Source organism: Vipera berus, assembly GCF_964194415.1.
Source record: "Vipera berus genome assembly, chromosome: 2".
Classification (NCBI taxonomy): domain Eukaryota; kingdom Metazoa; phylum Chordata; class Lepidosauria; order Squamata; family Viperidae; genus Vipera; species Vipera berus.
In genome coordinates, this window is record NC_138203.1 from 287178400 (window position 1) to 287197965 (window position 19566).

General features: G+C 39.6%; 2 protein-coding genes across 2 annotated transcripts in view; one reads left to right on the forward strand and one right to left on the reverse strand.

Moving 5' to 3' along the window:
- Nucleotides 1-2081: 2081 nt before the first annotated feature.
- Nucleotides 2082-19566, reverse strand: part of LOC308661727 (zinc finger protein 24-like) — a 765670-nt gene continuing 748185 nt past the window's right edge. Inside the window, exon 5 of the mRNA XM_081316890.1 lies at nucleotides 2082-2114. The gene's annotated coding sequence lies outside the window, so the exon portion shown is untranslated. The remainder of the gene's footprint in view (nucleotides 2115-19566) is intronic.
- Nucleotides 7816-10945, forward strand: LOC308663067 (vomeronasal type-2 receptor 26-like; the record flags this gene model as incomplete). Its single annotated transcript, XM_081319212.1, has 3 exons — nucleotides 7816-7932; nucleotides 8459-8585; nucleotides 10035-10945. 3 exons carry the CDS (start codon nucleotides 7816-7818, stop codon nucleotides 10943-10945), a joined length of 1155 nt encoding a protein of 384 aa, XP_081175338.1.

Consider the following 19566-nt stretch of genomic DNA (forward strand, 5'->3'; position numbering starts at 1 on the left):
TGACAGCAAGCTGTCACTTATAAACCATTCTCTTTTTTTCAATGGTTCTACTTTAATGATTAAATGATTTTGAATCCCAGTTACTGGAAAAATGAAAACCAGCACAATTACAAATAATGATATATTGGAAACTATTAACCCTGGTGGAGGACTATCTACATCCCATCCACTCAACATTCACAAGAATTAAATCTTTATGGGTGACTATCTAACAGCAGTAATAATAATAAGTTGGAAGGGACCTTAGAGGCCATCTAGTCCAACCCCCTGCTCAGGAAGGAAACCCTATACCATTTCAGACAAGTGGCTGGCCAGTCTCTTCTTAAAAAGTTCCAATGTTGGAGCGTTCACCACTTCTGGAGGCAGGTTGTTCCACTGGTTAATTGCTCTAACTGTCAGGAAGTTTCTCCTTAGTTCTAGGTTGCTTCTCTCCTTGACTAGTTTCCATCCGTTGCTTCTTGTCCTGCTTTCAGGTGCTTTGGAGAATAGCTTGACTCCCTCTTCTTTGTGGCAATTCCTGAGATATTGAAACACTGCTATTGTGTCACCCCTCGTCCTTCTCTTCATTAAACTAGACATACCCAATTCCAGCAACCGTTCCCTATATGTTTTAGCCTGCAGACCCCCAATCATCTTTGTTGATCTTCTCTGTACTCTTTCTAGAGTCTCGACATCTTTTTTACCTTGTGGTGACCAAAACTGGATGCAGTATTCCAGGTGTGGCCTTACCAAGGCATTGTAAAGTGGTATTAGTACTTCACGCGATCTTGATTCTATCCCTCTGTTAATGCAGCCTAGCACTGTGGTGGCTTTTTTGGCAGCTGCAGCACACTGCTGGTTCATATTTAAGTGATTGTCCACTAGGACTCCGAGATCTCTCTCACAGTTGCTACTATTGAGCAAGGTACCACCTATACTATACCTGTGCATTTGATTTTTCCTGCCTAAATGTAGAACCTTACTATCATTTCCTTTGGTTTGGGATCATTGGCTTAAGACTCAATTGACTCAATATTTACTTGATACTTGTTTATGTGATGATGAGTATGACATGAACATATTTTTACCACAGTTTATCTTCTGATCAGTCAAAAATCATACACCTCATTTTCGCCATTCAAAATGTCAATAAGAAACCCAAGCTCTTGCACAATCTCACCCTGGGCTACAACATCCATGACAACTGTTTGAACACACTTGGTACTTCAGATGCCTTGCTGGACATGCTCTCTACTGGAAAAGCCAATGTTCCCAACTACAGTTGCGGAAAGAAGGACAATCTTTTGACTTTTCTTGATGGAGCTGCCAATGATATCTCCATCCAGATGTCAACATTAGTAGGCACCTACAAACTTCCACAGGTCTGTCTGTGTATTTCTCTATCTAATAGAGGGAGTGCAGTGTTGATAGGTGAGCAATAGATTGAGTCATATGTTCTCTATGGGATTCAAGAGCTGCTTTTCTCCATGGCCATTGTAGGGGACAAGCATGACCTGAATAACTGAGAAACTGCACAGACATATGTTTAGAATGTATATCTTTTCTCATTTACCTGGCTAAACTGCTTTCAAGTCTGTGGAATAATGAAGTGTGAGAAAATACAAATCTTAAAGAAAACAAAAGGAGACATGGTGTCTCAAGCTTAATAAAAATGTAAATGCTCAAATGAAATATTCTATTAATGTATCATAAACAATATTCTAACACTCTATTGGCAGATTTATGCACAAATAAATAATAGCTGCCATGCCCCAATTGGGAGGAAGATGACAATAGTAACTCCTATACAGGTTGGCCTCAAGAGCCTTGGTGGAGCAGTGGGCTAATGCCTCCTTAAGTAACACCAGCTGCCTGCAATTAGTGCAGGTTCGCATCCCACCAGGCTCAAGGTTGACTCAGCCTTCCATCCTTCCGAGGTAGGTAAAATGAGGACCCAGATTGTTGGGGGCAATTAAGCTGACTTTGTAATAATGCCGCTTGGTGTGTGTGTGAAAGCCCTAATAAGCAGGCATATACATAGAATGAAGGCTACTGCTAAGCTTGTAAGCCTCCCTGAGTCTTCGGAGAAGGGCGGGATATAAATGGAATTAAAATAAAAAAAAATAAAAAAAAAACTTACAATCACAACTGAGCCCAAAATTTACGTTGCTAAGCAAGAAATTTGTTAAGTGAGTTTTGCCCCATCTTACGACCATTCTTGCCACAGTTGTTAGGTAAACCATTGCAGCTGTTAAATCATTAACACAGTTGTTTAAGTGATTCTGGCTTCCCCATTGACTTTGCTTGTCAGAAGGTCGCAAAATGTGATCACGTGACTCTTGGACATTGCAACTGTCCTAAATATGAACCAGTTGCCAAGCATCCAAATTTTCTCATGTGACCATGGAGATGCATCAATGGTCATAAGTGTGAAAAATGGTAAAAGATCAGTTTTCACTGCTGTTGTAACTTCAAACAGCCACTAAAAGACTTATAGTCAAGGGCTACCTGTATTTAAAAGGGGCAATAAAAGGGACCCTAGCAATCACTGGCCCACTCATCTAATAGATATTGTGGCTAAAATATATATTAGGTTCCTCTTGAGTGAGTGGAATGGAATGGAATGGAATGGAATGGAGTGGAGTGGAGTGGAGTGGATGGAGTGGAGTGGAGTGGAGTGGAGTGGACTGGAGTGCAATAGAATAGAATAGAATAGAATAGAATAGAATAGAATAGAATAGAATAGAATAGAATAGAATAGAATAGAATAGAATAGAATGGAATGGAATGGAATGGAATGGAATGGAATGGAATAGAATAGAATAGAATAGAATAGAATAGAATAGAATAGAATAGAATAGAATAGAATAGAATAGAATAGAATAGAATAGAATAGAATAGAATAGAATAGAATAGAATAGAATAGAATAGAATAGAGATTTGGAAGGGACCTTGGAGTTCTTCTAGTGCAACCCCCTGCTCAGGCAGGAAACCCTATACCATTTCAGGCAAATGGCTGTCCAGTCTCTTCTTAAAAACTTCCAGTGTTGGAGCATTCACAACCTCTGGAGGCAGGTTGTTCCGCTGATTAATTGTTCTGACTGTCAGGATATTACTTCTTAGTTCTAGGTTGCTTTTCTCTTTGATTAGTTGCCATCCATTGCTTCTTGTCCTACTCTCAGGTGCTTTGGTTCCACAAATAATAATATACTAATGTGTTGGGTTACATAGGTTATTAAAAAGACATAGTTCTCACTGTCATAATAATTCTCTTGATTATTAATAAATCAAAGGGAAAAGTCATAGTCTTTGGAAAATAACATCATGGCCATAGATAGCTTATTCAGTGGTGAGCCAACCATTTTTCTTACCTAAGGATAATTTTCTCTGAGATAGGATCATGGCTTCTTTCTCATCAAAGGAGTTCACTTGAGCAAGGGCATGAATGAATGTACTGCTTAATTTTTTTAAAAAAAAATCATAGCCATCCAGCTTTCTTAGCCTCATTTATTAAAATATATAAAACCAAGAATACGCTTATATGGAGCTGGTGTTTGTGGTTCAAAAAAGATACCACTATTAGAAAAAAAAACAATCACAGCATCTGAGAACTTACCTGGGTGTCAACAAGAGGGCTTCATCTACTGTTAGAGCAGAATTAGGTATTTTATGCTATTTGTTCTTTGTCTAAATTCAAGGAATATAATTATTGGTGTAAAATTAATGCTATGGAAAGCAACAGACTACCAAAACTGTCTTTGATAGAACAGGCAAAATTTCAATGAAAGACCTCTGAGATTGTACAACTGACAAATTATATTAGGAGCTCTGGATTTCCCTGTTTCTTGTACAAATGAAGAACAAGCTATAATGATTGTTACACAAAGAATCCAGGATGGCACAGCAGAGAAAAATATAGCCATCTTCAGTAAATTTGACACATTGAAATGGATGAGCTGCTACAAATGGACCTTCCAAATTGTGAAGTACTTGAATGCAGAAATGCTTAAACACCTTAGGGCATTATTTACTTGAGCAAGATTTGAGCAGCTGGATACAGTGGTTAAATATGGAAGATCTACGCAAGTCCCCTATTGAGGGATCCTTGGTGCTCTCTGAGCTTGCTTATTTTCTTGCAGATGTTTCATTACCCTAACTAGGTAACATCATCAGTGCTAGTAAGGAGAACCCTATTATGACCCCTATTATGAACAGAATTGTATTTGCAGAGTTCCCAAGGAGAAGACTTAAATATGTATTATTTTAATCTCAATTATTCAAGAAATACTATAGATCAATATCTTGGATAGATGTGCAACCTATTGGGATCCTCATTTTAAAACAATGTATTTCCTGTGTGAACAAAATTTAATAATTACTTCTAACTTGGCCCATTTTTTAACAAAACAGTTCAGTTGAGATCTGCACATCTGGTAAATTGTAGGGGTGATACTTTATTCTTTTGTGATAACTTTGTTTCTTTTATTCTATTGTATACAGTATATTGCAAATATGATATTTAATAAGATGTTCTGTTTTATATTACAGTATGTATCTTAATATGGCCTAATGGTTAATCAGTAATAAACTATTCTAATACATTCAAAACAACCAAGTTGAATTTCTTAAAACTTAATATTTTGGAATTGATATGACCTCAAATATAAACTAGCATTCTTCATTATGTTTTTAGGTTAGAGGTAGAATTGTTTCAGAGATTCTGAGTGATAAAAGTCAATTCCCTTTTTTCCACCACATGCTTCCCAAAGAAGGGTTCCATTACCCAGGAATTGTTCAATTGCTGCTCTATTTCAGATGGACATTGATTGGCCTCTTTGCTTCAGATGTAGAGAATGGAGAGAATTTCATGAGGACTTTTACTCCTGTGCTTGTCACAAATGGAATTTGTGTTGTTATATCACAATTATTCTCAGTGACTGGAGAAACAGCACTCTCTGGAGATGATATCTCTAAGTGGAGACAAGTCAATGTCTTTGTTCACTTCATAGAATTTGTTTCCCTTCTGCCCAGAATTCTTCCTTTCCATTTAAAACTTGAGAGTTTACCAGGACCCATTGAAGGGAAAGTCTGGATCACGACAGTCTTAGGGGAATTTCCAGTGAGAAAACGCAGACTTTTCAAATACATCCATAGTATTTGGAGCTTTGCTTTTCAGGCCAAAAACAATCCAAAGGATGAGGTTTTTCAAACCAAACTCTTTGTGGAACCCCATTTTCGAGAGCAGTCATTTCGCTGTTTTTTTTCAAAGAATCTCTTTTCGGTCAAAAGCCGGAGAAGATGCACCGAGATAGCAACTTTGGAGACCCAAAAGAAAAGGAACAGAATCCAGATCACAAATAATCACCGTATTTACATTATTGTTAAGACTCTGGCACATGCCTTGAATGCTGCTTATTCCTCCACATCCAAAAGAAGAAGGAAGGAGGGCAAAGACAGTCTGGGGGCTTCAAGGCTGCAAGCATGGCAGGTATCAATTGCCAATTGACAAACATTTGATTCCCTTTCTTCCCTACTAATTTGGAGCCTTGGTGGAGCAGTGGGCTAATGCTTCCTTAACTAACACCAGCTGCCTGCAATTAGTGCAGGTTCGCATCCCACCAGGCTCAAGGTTGACTCAGCCTTCCATCCTTCCGAGGTAGGTAAAATGAGGACCCAGATTGTTGGGGGCAATTAAGCTGACTTTGTAATAATGCCGCTTGGGGTGTGTGTGAAAGCCCTACTAAGCAGGCATATACATAGAATGAAGGCTACTGCTAAGCTTGTAAGCCGCCCTGAGTCTTCGGAGAAGGGCGGGATATAAATGGAATTAAAATAAAAAAAAAATTAAAAATAATTTATTATAATCAATGGCCAGCGTACATATATAATAATAAAAACAGAACAGAACAGAACAGAACAGAACAGAACAGAACAGAACAGAACAGAACAGAACAGAACAGAACAGAATAGAATAGAATAGAATAGAATAGAATAGAATAGAATAGAATAGAATAGAACCCTAACCCTAACCCTAATAATAAAGTCATTTAGTCCAACCCCCTGTTCAGGCAGGAAACCCTACCATTGCAGACAAATGATTGTCCAATTTCTTCTTAAAAACTTCCAGTGTTGGAGCATTCACAACTTCTGGAGGCAAGTTGTTCCACTGATTAATTGTTCTAACTTGATTAGTTTTCATCCACTGCTTCTTCTCCTGTCCTCAGGTGCTTTGGAAAATAGTTAGAATCCCTCTTCTTTGTGGCAACCCGTGAGAGATTGGAAGACTGCTATCATGTCCCCCCTCATCCTTTTCTTCATTAAACTAGACATAACCAATTCCAGCAGCCGTTCCTTATATGTTTCAGCCTCCAGTCCTCTGATAATCTTTGTTGCTTTTCTCTGCACTCTTTCTAGAGTCTCAACATCTTTTTTTTTTACATTGTGGTGACCAAAACTGGATGCAGTATTCATCCAGTTTTAGAAGAAGTGCAAATGAAACCTTAATGAAAGATCTACACTGTAGCTGCCACAGTTTTTTTCTTATACAAAGTATCACAGCTTGTCAAGTCCTAGTTGCTAAAAATCAGATATATTTTTACTGGGTTTTACTCATGTACCTCTATCAAGAAACCATAAATATTTTTCAGAAAAAAATAGTCTTTTTTTTTTAAAAAAATGAGAGCAAAACAGCTTCTTTTAAGAGGTGGTATAAATCTTCCATCATGAAATCATGATTTACCAACTCTATGTATCTCTATTAATAACAATATAGAAGAATAGATAACCAAGAACTAATTGTCATTCATATCTACCCTGTTTTATTAAAATATTGAAAATTATTTGAATACAATTTTTAAAAGTTTTTTATCCACTTAAATATCGTACCATCCAGCCTCACTTAATTAGGTTCTTATACATTAGAAATTATTTGCTAATATTTTGCTAAAATAAAGATATAGGGGAATTGACAAAACAGGGGATGGGGTTTAAAGAGTGATCAGCCTTGAACCCCTACATTGCCACAAAAAAACTACAGTAAGTTTGAATGCCATTGACACTCATCTGCCAACTGTTGGTTGAGAAGATTCTTTTGCATGAACTTAGTAATAAATCAGTTTAATTGAACCCCTATGTGTTAACCTACCCTTTCATGCCTGACAATTCTCACAACCTATTTAGATTAGAATATGTGGGATTGAACTCAAGGGATGGATGGAAGAGATGCTGCCTAAAATCAATCAGATAAAAGGTCGAGAGGCTGCCATTGCCTAATGGGCAGAGAAATAAATGAAAAGAGGATCCTCCCTAACTTTTCAGGCTGTTAAAAGAGTTGGTGAGAGAGTTGTACTTTCAGACTTGCAAGATGTTAACTTAGCTTTAGAATAAAGTAGAATTAAATCATCTGGTGATGTTTCCCATCTGGTCTACCTGGGAGAAAATCAACTGGCAACATTCTTCATGACAAAACAATCTGGTAATCACTGTTTTGTTTTCAAGGGGTTCATGAACAGTCTCTTTAATTATTTGTTTGCTCAATTTATTTTCGATCTGTTCTAATCTATGTGGTTGACAAATTGTGCTGAACTTTTTGATTTTTGAAGATAATGGTAATTATGTTCTTCCAACTAAGCATATTTGCATAATAGACAACTGTAGAAGAAAGTTTCAAATGTGAAAAGACCACCTGGGATAAGGAATCAAGGTTTCTGCTTTTAAAATTTCTGAGCATTTCCATTCTAGTTCCATGCCTATCTGGAGAAGAATGAGTTCTGCAATTTATCCCAGGAGAAAATATACCTGGATCAAAATGGAGATGTAGCAGCAGATCTGAACATCATGAGTGTGGTGGTTCTCCCTATTGATCATCCCATCAAAGAACAACTGGGGAGTTTTGAAGGACAGAGACTTGTAATCAACCAAAATGCTCTTTCACATCTAAACTTGCTCAACAAGGTTGGGAAACTATCAATGTCTTTCCTTTGTTTTCCAAAGACTTAGGACTCACTTCAACTGGGTTAGGCCTACTCGCCAAGGTGGATCATCTTCACTGAGAATTAAATGTGGGGTTTATAAAACTTATAATGTTGTTTGTTGGGTCATCATACTTTAGATCAAATTTCATCATACTTTAAAATCATGCATATATAAGGAATGGAGGAAATAATGCTAATAAAGCCCTGAGGAGAAACACACTAGTTGTCACTTAATGCTTAAATCTTTTCTCACTTTCATCACTCCAGACTTTATTAAATAGAAAAGTCGTATATTCCAATGTAATACGTAATAAATAAAATGGAAGAACTAAATGAAGTCTTTGCCAGTAGTTATCTCTATTATAACCATTTGGAACTAGCCAGAAATTTCATATTTACCTAAGAGAAACCCAGAGACTATTTGCTAATGTTGATGTCTATCTCCATTTTCTATGGGTGGTTAATGCTAGGATATTTTCTTTGTTACTCTTTGTTTTTCTGCTTAGTCTCTTCCTCAGTCCAAATGTGTGGAAAGCTGTCACCCTGGATTTGTCAAGCAGAAGAGAGAAGGAGAGCCAATTTGCTGCTACGACTGCATCCCTTGTCCAGAGGGGACCATCTCCACTCAGGAAGGTGGGTAACACCAAAGAAAAGGAAAGATCTTGTGGAAGTGGGCTAGAATCAGAATAGAAATGGAAGGGACCTTGGAGGTCTTCTAGTCCAACCCCCTGCTCAACCAACAGACTTGACTTTCATCCAGAGCATGAAAGTGAAATTTAAAATACACTGAAATTCGATTATTTTTCTGTTTATTTTGAAATTATTTTGCATAATTTCTTATGTAAAGGGAAGAATAGCAAAATGACAAGGTGCTGGAAAGAGATAGGAGGGTGTGGCATATTGGGAAAGCTTTACTACTGCCAGAGGGAATATCTCTTCTACTTTTTAATTAGGATTTATCCTTCCATATTTATCTTTCTAGGAACATATGAATGCTTTGAAACTTGAGGAATTGTCTTAGGTTCACCACCTGGAAGATAATTTAATCCATTCTACATGACCCTCTGCTTGAGGATCACTGAAAAGTTGTCACTGGCCCACAATGAGTGGTGTGGACAGTTATGGGTGCACCTTATTGCATCCATATTACCACTGCTCCCAATTGTTTGCAGGACTAGCTTTCTCTGCCAGACAATTAGTCTTCCCAAGATAGGCATCTTGTGAGGCCACTATACTAAGAAGTGCAATATGACAGGACTCAGAATATTTGACTAGAAAGATGAACTGATTCATTATTTACCTCTAATAATGTAGGTTCCTATGAAGGTTCTGCATATTTGACAGGAAATCATCTGGTTCCTAGGACATCACCAAATATCATAGACCTTAGCTACCATGTTTCCCCAAATATAAGACCGGATCTTTTTTTTTTTTGCCTCCAAAAGTGGCACCAGGTCTTACTTTCAGGGGATATCTTTTATACTCACCTCCAGCACTGACAACCCCAGCCAGCCAATCCACTTCTGCAGCCTAAGGAGCAACTTCATTGTGCAGCTGCATCCTGGCCTGCATTTCTCAGTCACAGGCCTTTCCGGAAGGCCTCTGCAACTGAGTACCGAGCTATGGATTCAATCCTCAGCTGCAGAGGTCTTGCAGAACTGAGCTATGGATTGAATCCATAGCTCGGTTTTCAGCTGCAGTGGCCTTCTGGAAAGGCCTGTGACTGAGAAATGCAGGCCTGGCTGCAGAAGACGCTGCAGAAGAAGTGGGCCAGTGAGGAGAGGCCTGGCTACAAGGTAAGTGGGTGTGTGGTGTGTGAGGAAGCTCCACAGCCCCGCCCCCACCCTAGTTTGATTTTTAGGTATGTGCCTCACCCGAAAACTAGGGCTTATTTTTGAGGTAGGACTTATATTAGCCCCACCCCAAAAAATCAAGCTACAGCTTATTTATCATCTTTCTATGACGATGTTAAGCAATGCATCCAGGAAAAAGCTCCTGGTGTCAGTTTTTATCCTAAGAAGGCATTCCTTAAAAAGTAAAAAGACAGAATGTTAAAGAAATATTGCTTTGGGGTTTTCTCAGATACACAAAAATGCACCAAGTGTCCGGATGATAAATATCCAAATGAGGACCGAGTCCAATGCATTCCAAAAGTTATAACCTTCCTGTCATATGAAGAATACCTGGGCATCGTCTTGGTCTCTTTTGTACTATTCTTGTTTCTAATCTCAGGTGCTGTTTTAATCATATTCATCAAATACCTAGAAACTCCCATTGTCAAAGCCAACAATCGAGATTTGTCTTATATCCTCCTTGTCTGTCTCCTGTTTTGCTTCTTGTCTCCTTTTCTCTTTATTGGTCAACCAAGAAAAGCCACCTGCCTTCTCCGACAAATGGTTTTCAGTATCACCTTCTCAATTGCCATTTCTTCTCTCTTGGCCAAAACAGTCATGGTTGTGTTGGCTTTCCTGGCCACAAAACCAGGAAACCAAGTGAAGAGATGGTTGGGGAAAAGCTTGGCCAACTCCATCATTTTTTCTTGTTCTGCTGTCCAATTTATCATCTGCTCCATCTGGCTTGGAGTTTCTTCCCCATTCCCTGACTCTGACCTCCACTCCCAGCCTGGAGTGATCATCCTACAATGCAATGAAGGCTCGGTTGTTATGTTCTACATAACCCTCAGCTATTTGGGATTTCTGGCTTCCATCTGCTTCATGATGGCTTTCCTGGCCAGGAAACTGCCTGGGGCCTTCAATGAAGCCAAGCTGATCACCTTCAGTATGCTGGTCTTTTGCAGTGTCTGGTTAACTTTTGTGCCCACCTACCTCAGCACCAAAGGGAAATACATGGTGGCTGTGCAGATCTTCTCCATCCTGGCCTCCAGTGCTGGTCTGCTGGGTTGCATCTTCATACCCAAGTGCTACATTATCATTCTGAAGCCAGACCTGAATACGAAGGAGCAGCTTATGATCAGGGCCAAAAATTTTGCTTGAAATAATTAAAGGGCAGGTGGGCGTTCTCTGTGGGCGCGTCTGCCCTATGGAATCAACTGCCAACGGAACTCCGGACTGCCCCCGACCTTCGTTCATTTCGCCGGGACCTAAAAACCTGGCTCTTTGAGCTATCTGGTCTGGACTGAGGGGTTTAATGTTTTTAAATTGTGATTTTAATTTTTGCGGCTAGACTTAATTTAATTTAATTTTAATTTTATATTGTATTGTTTTTAAATTTTGCCTTGTAAACCGCCCTGAGTCCTTTGGGAGTAGGGCGGTATATAAACCGAATAAATAAATAAATAAAATAAATAAATAAAATAGTGTCCCCCATTCTGGTCCAGTAGAATCACAATTTGGCCACTGTGATTTTAGTCTCATGATTATATCTGTCCTGTGCTATTAATCTACCTAAAATGCCACCCACTTATTTTAAACATGATACTTGTGCAATGGGAATCTTGTTGATATGCCAGAAATAATTGTTGGGGGGAGACTCTAAATAATAATAATAATAATAATAATAATAATAATAATAATAATAATAATAATAATAATAATAATAATAATAATAATAATAATAATAATAATAATAATAATAATAATAATAATAATAATAATAATAATAATAATTATTATTATTATTATTATTATTATTATTATTATTATTATTATTATTATTATTATTATTATTATTATTATGCAATTGGCATCCTTTGCAGTGCTAGATTCAAAATGTCTATTCAGAGAGTGCTGTAAAGCACTATGGAGTGATATATAAGTCTAAGTGCTATTGCTGTTGCTATGTAGAAGTTAAACAAGAGACAAATGAAGATACAGCCTCATAGGTTTTCTAGAAAATAATTCCCACAGAATAGGTTGATTAAGTGTTCTATTGATGTGGTGTGAGGGAAGGAGGTGAAATTGGAACTCAACATCTGGTCAGAGGTTTGGATAACTCAAACATGTCCATTTTTCCTTGTGGATACTCCAGAAGTATCTGTGTGGTCTCTGGGAGATGAGGGTGGCTGTGGCCTGATCCAGAAGACCTGTTTTTACCATCTTAAAATGGAAAGTTGCAATGAGTTCCTCTTCACAAAGAGAACTCATCCTGCAATCACATTTATTCTCAAATTCAGTAGAAATATCTGAGGTTGGTTGTGTCTTCTTTCTTCATTGTATTGTGGCTGTTTCTTCCTACCGTCCAAGAATTTCTCGGTCTTCTTGGACACTGATAATATGCAGCATTTATGGTTAGTGTTGTGTATTGACCCAAATTCTAATGGCAGTTATAAGTTGTTAGCTGAATATGTTTAAATCAAGTCTCTAACTGTTTTCATGTTAGCTACAAGCCTGCACTTTGAGCAGGAAATGTTGCTTTAAATTCATTGGCTGCCACCTAGTGGCAGTCTGATATAAATAGAAACTAAGTGGCTGTTAGAGCCACTTCTGTGTTACTTCAATAAAGAGCTGTTGCTTTAACCTTCGGTCTGATCAATGCCTCATTGAACTTAACATTTAACATTGGTGACGAAGGTGGGATGCTGCTAAAGAAGAGCTGAAGCACTTGAGCCAGAAGTCACTTGGGTGTGACACCAGGCACAAGAGCCCTGGTAGGGACTACGTCCCCAGCCTGCCTGCCAGTAAGCCACACTGGAAGCTGCCTGCCAGTAAGCCACCCTGGAGGCAGTCTTCCTGAGGGATCCGTCCCCAGGATTCACACAGCAACTCCTTAACAGCAGAAGGCATCTGACCCAGACCTGAGTGTCAGGTATGGCCAAAGTGGGCAAGCTGAACAAATTTGATGTTTCTCACCCTGAACAATGGAGCTCCTACGTCTCCAGGGTGGAGAATTACCTGCAGGCCAACCAGGTGAGAGACAATGGACTGAAGGCTGCAATCCTGCTCTGCATATATGGGCAGGCAACCTTTGACATCACAGAGAAGCTGATAGCCGCAGCCAGCTTAGAATCAGTCACCTACGCTGATCTAAAGAGGAGGCTAAAGAACATTTTGAACCCGGCTGTCCATTATTGCTTGGCAGCATGCATTCGAACAAGACAACAACAGCCTGGGGAGTCAGCAGCTGAATTCATGGATGCCCTAAGGCAGGCATCCAGACTCTGTGAATTCCAAGATTTAGAGGATCAGCTCAGGGACCAACTCGTATGTGGCCTGAGAAACAGAGACTTACAGCAGAGGCTGTTTGCAAAGGAAGCCTTGACATTACAGGATGCATTAAAAGAGGTGTTGGCAGAAGAGGCCGCTGGTGGAGCAGTGAAGGCTCTATGACCTCTGAAGACTCCCCTCAGCCAGACAGCTGTTCACCATGAAGCCACAAATAGAACAAACAACCCAGACAAAGATGATGAGATCGACCGGGTGCAGAAGCTACCAAGTGTTGTGATTCAGGGTCAGCCTGTGGGTTCGGCAGTTGGGTCGGACGACTCAGAGGAGGAGGGGGGTGTTGAAGACCTTGCTGAGGGGGTTGAAGATCTTGCTGATGATTGCCCTCAGGCAGGCCCCTCCCACTTGGTCACCATGGAGACCCAGCTGTGTGAGCCTGACAGTGTGGATGAAGATGACCCACAGCTGGCCCTGTTCAAGGACGCCCGACGCAGGAGGCAGTCAAGTAGGAGTAAACAGAGGAAGGCAATGGGGCTTCTCGGAAGGAGGGAGAGAGAAGCCATGCCCTGAACTCTTTATAAAGGGAATGTGTGGGGAGGGCTGGTTTGCTGAAAGCAACCGCTCGGATAGTGTTTCAAAGCTCCTGTATCTTGGTTCGTGTCTTGTTTGTTTTTGTAGTAATAAATGTGGCAGACGTTATTCCAGCCTCTTGCCGTTTGTAAAGGGGTCATACCTGCTTTTGTTGCAGGGCCGGTAGCAGGCTGGTACAGAACACCAAGAAGAAGGTAGTGGCTATCTGACAAGGCCAGATGGTAGTGGCCATTCTTCTCTAGCTGTGCCGGCTGTGGAGAACAGCATCAGCGATCAGAGTGCAGGTTGCGCACTGCAGTGTGTCGAGCCTGTGGCAAACAGGGGCACATCATCATTGTCTGTAAAGGTCACCAGAGGGAACCTCAAGCTGAAGACATTCCCAGGAGAGGTAAATGGGCCTCAGGGCAAAACAGGGTCAGATACTGCTCCAGGAGGAGGAACATTTTTAAAACAGGAGCCCATCGCCCTCTCAAAGAAAAGCTAAGACTCAGGGTCAGGCTACAGGGGGTTCCATGTTCAATAGAACTGGACACCGGGTGAGCCCTGTCCATAATCTCCTATAAAACTTTGCAATGTAAAGTCTTCTTGTGTCTTATTTTAAGAGACCCAAATCCAAAGATGGGGAAAAAACCTACCCCAAAGTCCAAAGAAAGAAAGCAACTGAACAGTACATCTCTGAGGAACATGAGAATCCTTTTGGTTCTTCTGGAGAACGAATGGGGGAAATGATGATGATATTTCAAGGCAAATTTATTGATTTGGTCAACCTAAGGAATTTCCTTTTTTTAAAAAAAAAAGTTCTATTGATTTTCTAATTTTACATTTAAATATTTTAAAAGCAACGTGGAGGCTGAGTTAATCGATAATTCAATAACATACAAATATCTTTAGTACAAGTCTCAAACTACTACATTAAGTATTTCCTCTCTTTTCCCCTTAATATTTACTGTCTCATGTTTAAACTAATACAATTCTTATTATATCAATTAAATAAAAATAACTTTCTTATATTTATCAATAATTTTTTTAGTTTATACATATCCTGGTTATTTTAACATTCAATCTTTATAGACAATTGGTAAGGACACATTTGGAATACCGCATCCAGTTTTGGTCACCACAATGTAAAAAAGATGTCGAGAGTCTAGAAAGAGTACAGAGAAGAGCAACAAAGATGATTAGGGGACCGGAGGCTAAAACATATAAGGAACGGTTGCTGGAATTGGGTATGTCTAGTTTACCGAAGAGAAGGGTGAGGGGTGACATGATAGCAGTGTTCCAATATCTTAGGGGTTGCCACAAAGAAGAGGGAGTCAAGCTATTCTCCAAATCACCTGAAAGCAGGACAAGAAGCAACGGATGGAAACTAGTCAAGGAGAGAAGCAACCTAGAACTAAGGAGAAACTTCCTGACAGTTAGAACAATTAACCAGTGGAATTGCTTCCCTCCAAAAGTCATGGCTGCTTATAAGAAAAGATTGGACACCCATTTGTCTGGAATGTTATAGGTCTCTTGCTTGAGCAGGGGGATAGACTAGAAGACTTACAAGGTCTCTTCCAACTCTGTTATTCTGTATTTTATATATGCTGCCCAACTCCCTGGATCTCCCAGTTTTTCCTCTGTTGATGTTCAGGAAAAAAAACCCGATCCAAAATTTACCTGACTACAAAGTAATTCCTTCAGTTTTGATAGAATTTGATCCTGAAGCCCTGGCTTTTTCTCCAGAGTGCACAGTTTGCCTGTTGCCAAACCTGTTCCCTCTTCCCCAACCTAGCCCAGTTCCTTTTTTCAGATTCCTCTTTCTAGTAAATGATGAAACTAATTTCCTGCAGTGGTCCATAATGTTATTTCTTTCCTTTGTATATCAGATAACATGAACTGGAAGCATCCTGTATCTTTTTAGCTCAATGACGCCTTGAAGAACTTGGTCCAGTTTAGAGCCTGGGAATGAAAAGATGTTTGGAAATGGGCAGCAGGGAGAGCAATTCCACCAGCAGCCATTAGTTTCCTTAAGTCCAACTTCCATCAAATGACCTCGCCTCCAATAATTTGGATGGTGGAGCTTCTAAGGGGTTTTAACCCCCACTTCTAGGGCTCTTGCCTGGGGTGAAACGACAAATCAGGGTGGCCACATTTCAAACCAAGAAGGGAATGCCTCTACTCTGGGAACAACCAGACTTCAGTGAGACATGACAGATAACATCATGATCAGGGCATCTTTCTTATACATCAACATGGCATTCAAAAGCCACAGCCAGAACCCACAGCGACCAAAAATCTGGTAACGGGGCTATCAGAATTGAATTGTAATATGTATTTTCTTATGTACCACATGCAAGGTTACCAATGTGGAATGATCAGGCAAAGATGATATACTACGTTCAATGTTTTTAATTATTTTTTTCTGTACTTAATAAAATGTGTAAAAAAAGAATTGAATTGCTAAGATGCTTGCTAACTTCTGTCACTACTCAACTTGCCACAGAAACAGGGAGGAGGAGAAGTTTGGGAAAGAAATGGGATTTTTAAGAAGCCATCTATAGACCGCGAGAACCAAGGTCACAAAAATAGGTGTCTGATGGAGAAGTGGACCTTTCTCATAACAAACCAAAGAAATGTGATTGGCCAGCATGAACACTCAGTGGGCGGGGTGTATGGAAAGCTATTGTTAACTAACCAGATTTTCTTGTGGGAAACTAGAGTTGATAACTAGAGTAAGACAAGTTTCAAGTAGTGGACCAGAGAGAGATGGGCGATTCTCTGTCCCTCACTGTCAGGATGAATCTACCTATTACCTCAACTTCCCCCCCTCACTCACTGGGAGCTCTCCCTTCTAGAACAGGATGTACATATAAACATAACCCCCCCATCCCGATATGAAACAGAATCCCTCAACAATCAACCATGATAAACCAGGAACACAGGGATTCCCAACTGCATCTTCAAAGTGCCTGGAAGGCTTAAGAAGGGAAGGTCAAACACATCCTCAAAGATGGGAATGTCAAAGGAATGTGAAGAGCATCTACCCAACAAGCAGAAGAGCATCTACCCAACAAGTTGCCCCAAATCATATTCTGGATTGATGTAGCAAGAAATCGGGTCTCACCATTGACCATGCTGTGGACATTGCTACCATCTTAGCTGTAGACCTCACAGTCCACTGTTTGTTTAATAAACAAAGACACTTCAAAATATAAACGTTCTCGGGATCTTACAAGGGTGAGTGTAAAATAAAAAATAACATCTATCCACCCAATACTTATTCCATATTTACCCAATGATACAGTTGTCTGACTGTCCTTTATGGAGATTCTCAGTCATCCAGGTCATAGTTTGACCAAAGGTGATTTTTCAAGAGGCAACTGGACTTTCCTGTTTTTCTCTGAAGACATTTCGCTTCTCTCAGAGCTGAAGAAGCTTCTTGGGTGAGAAGCAAAACGTCTTCTAAGAAAAACAAAACAGTCCAGTTGCCTCTTTAAAAAGCATCTTTGAGGTTGTCTGTCTGTCAATTTCCTGTCCCTTAGTCTGAAATATCAGCCCAAAATTCATATTTCTAGAACAGAGGGGAAATGAAATTCCTCTTTTGCATGAGCAACATTAAAATCACTTCCAATTTGGGATTAATATATGGAGATTTAATGGAAAAGTAAATAGGAGTCCTTGGAGTCGTAGTGGATGATCACTTGACTATGAGCCAGTAGTGTGCAGCAGCAGCCAAAACAGCTAATACAATCCTGGGTTATATAAACAGAGGCATAGAATCAAGATTACACAAAGCATTACTCCCACTTTATAAAACCCTAGTAAGACCACACCGGGAATACTGCAGCCAATTTTGGTCACCATATCACAAAAAAGATGTTGAGACCTTGGAAAAAATTCAGAGAAGAGCAACTAAGATGATCCAAGGCCTGGAGACTAAAATATACAAAGAACAGCTGCAGGACTTGGGTTTGACTAAGTCTAAAGAAAAGAAGAAAGAGGGGAGACATGATAGCAGTATTCCAGTACTTGAGGGGCTGCCACAAAGAAGAGGGAGTCACGTTGTTCACCAAAGGACCAAAGCAGGACAAGAAACAATGGTTGGAAATTAAGAGAGAGAAGAAACCTGGAATTAAGGAGAAACTTCCTGACAGTAAGGACAATCAACCAGTGGAACAGCTCTAGTTCTAGTCTATTCTAAATCACAAATAGGCCCTTGTCTTAACATTAGGAAGGGTTCAAGATTACAGATTTCTTGGAATCTGTAATTCCTGGAATTAGAAGACAGGCAGCACTAGAGTTAAGTGTCATCAACCTAGGATGGCACCAAACTCTATAGTTCTGGGTGACCTTCCACAGGAGTCTCTGGAGACAAGAGACTACATTGAAGGACAACACCCAGTTTTCTGGGTGTCAAACTATCTTCCTTCAGAATCACTTTCTAGTTATGTCCTGAAACTTCCTTTCAGGACCACAACCATACAGAGAATGGTAAGGACAGCTGAGATTATAGGAAACTCGCTTCCCATTATTTAGGACACTGCTTATAAGTGCTCATATGTGCTTAGACTTCCAAGCATTATTAGCGACCCCACACACCAACTTCACGGTCTGTTTCTGTTGCCCCCATCTAGGATGACTTTTTGAAGTATTTCTACAAGGACTACAAGGTTCTGTAAAAAGCTTGGTTCCCTATGCCATCCGTCTGGGAATCTCACAAGATTCATTTTTCTTGCCATGTTTATGTATACATCCAAACAAGACTGTGTCGTTTCTCTCTCTCTCACTCACTCACTCTCTCTCTCTCTCTCTGTGTGTATGCAAAATTTATTTTATTTATTTTTTCTTTTATTTATGCAGTGTATATTGGAGGTGGTTATCCTTTGAGAGCTGTATGCAATGAAATCTCATTTTAATGTATACTCTTAGTGTACATTTAAAGTGACAATGAAGTTATTATTCTATTCTATTCTATCTAAGAAAACAAAATTCAATGGTGAAAAAAGTAAGGTTCTATATTTAGGCAAGAAAAATCAAATGCAAAGGTAGAGTATAGGTGGTACTTTGCTCAATAGTAGCAACTGTGAGAGTGATCTCGGAGTCCTAGTAGACAATCACTTCAATATGAGCCAGCAGTGTGCTGCAGCTGCCAAAAAAGCCAACACAGTGCTAGGCTGCATTAACAGAGGGATAGAATCAAGATCAAGTGAAGTACTACTAATACCAGTTTACAATGCCTTGGTAAGGCCAAACCTGGAATACTGCATCCAGTTTTGGTCACCACGATGTAAAAAAGATGTTGAGACTCTAGAAAGGGTACAGAGAAGAGCAACAAAGATGATTGGGGGACTGGAGGCTAAAAAATATAGGGAACGGTTGCTGGAATTGGGTATGTGTAGTGTAAGGAAGAGAAGGGTGAGGGGTGACATGATAGCAGTGTTCCAGTATCTCAGGGGCTGCCCTAAAGAAGAGGGAGCCAAGCTATTCTCCAAAGCACCTGATGGCATGACAAGAAGTAATGGATGGAAACTAGTCAAGGAGAGAAGCAACCTAGAACTAAGGAGAAACTTCCTGACAGTTAGAACAATTAACCAGTGGAACAACCTGCCTCCAGAGGTGGTGAATGCTCCAACACTGGAAGTTTTTAAGAGGAGACTGGACAGCCATTTGCCTGAAATGGTATAGGGTTTCCTGCTTGAGCAGGGGGCTGGACTAGAAGACCTCCAAGGTCCCTTCCAATATTATTATTATTATTATTATTATTATTATTATTATTATTATTATTATTATTATTATTATTATTATTATTATTATTATTATTATTATTATTATTATTATTAGACTAGATGATCTCCAAGGTCACTTCCAACTTGTTGTTGTTGTTGTTGTTATTCTATTCTATTCTATTCTATTCTATTCTA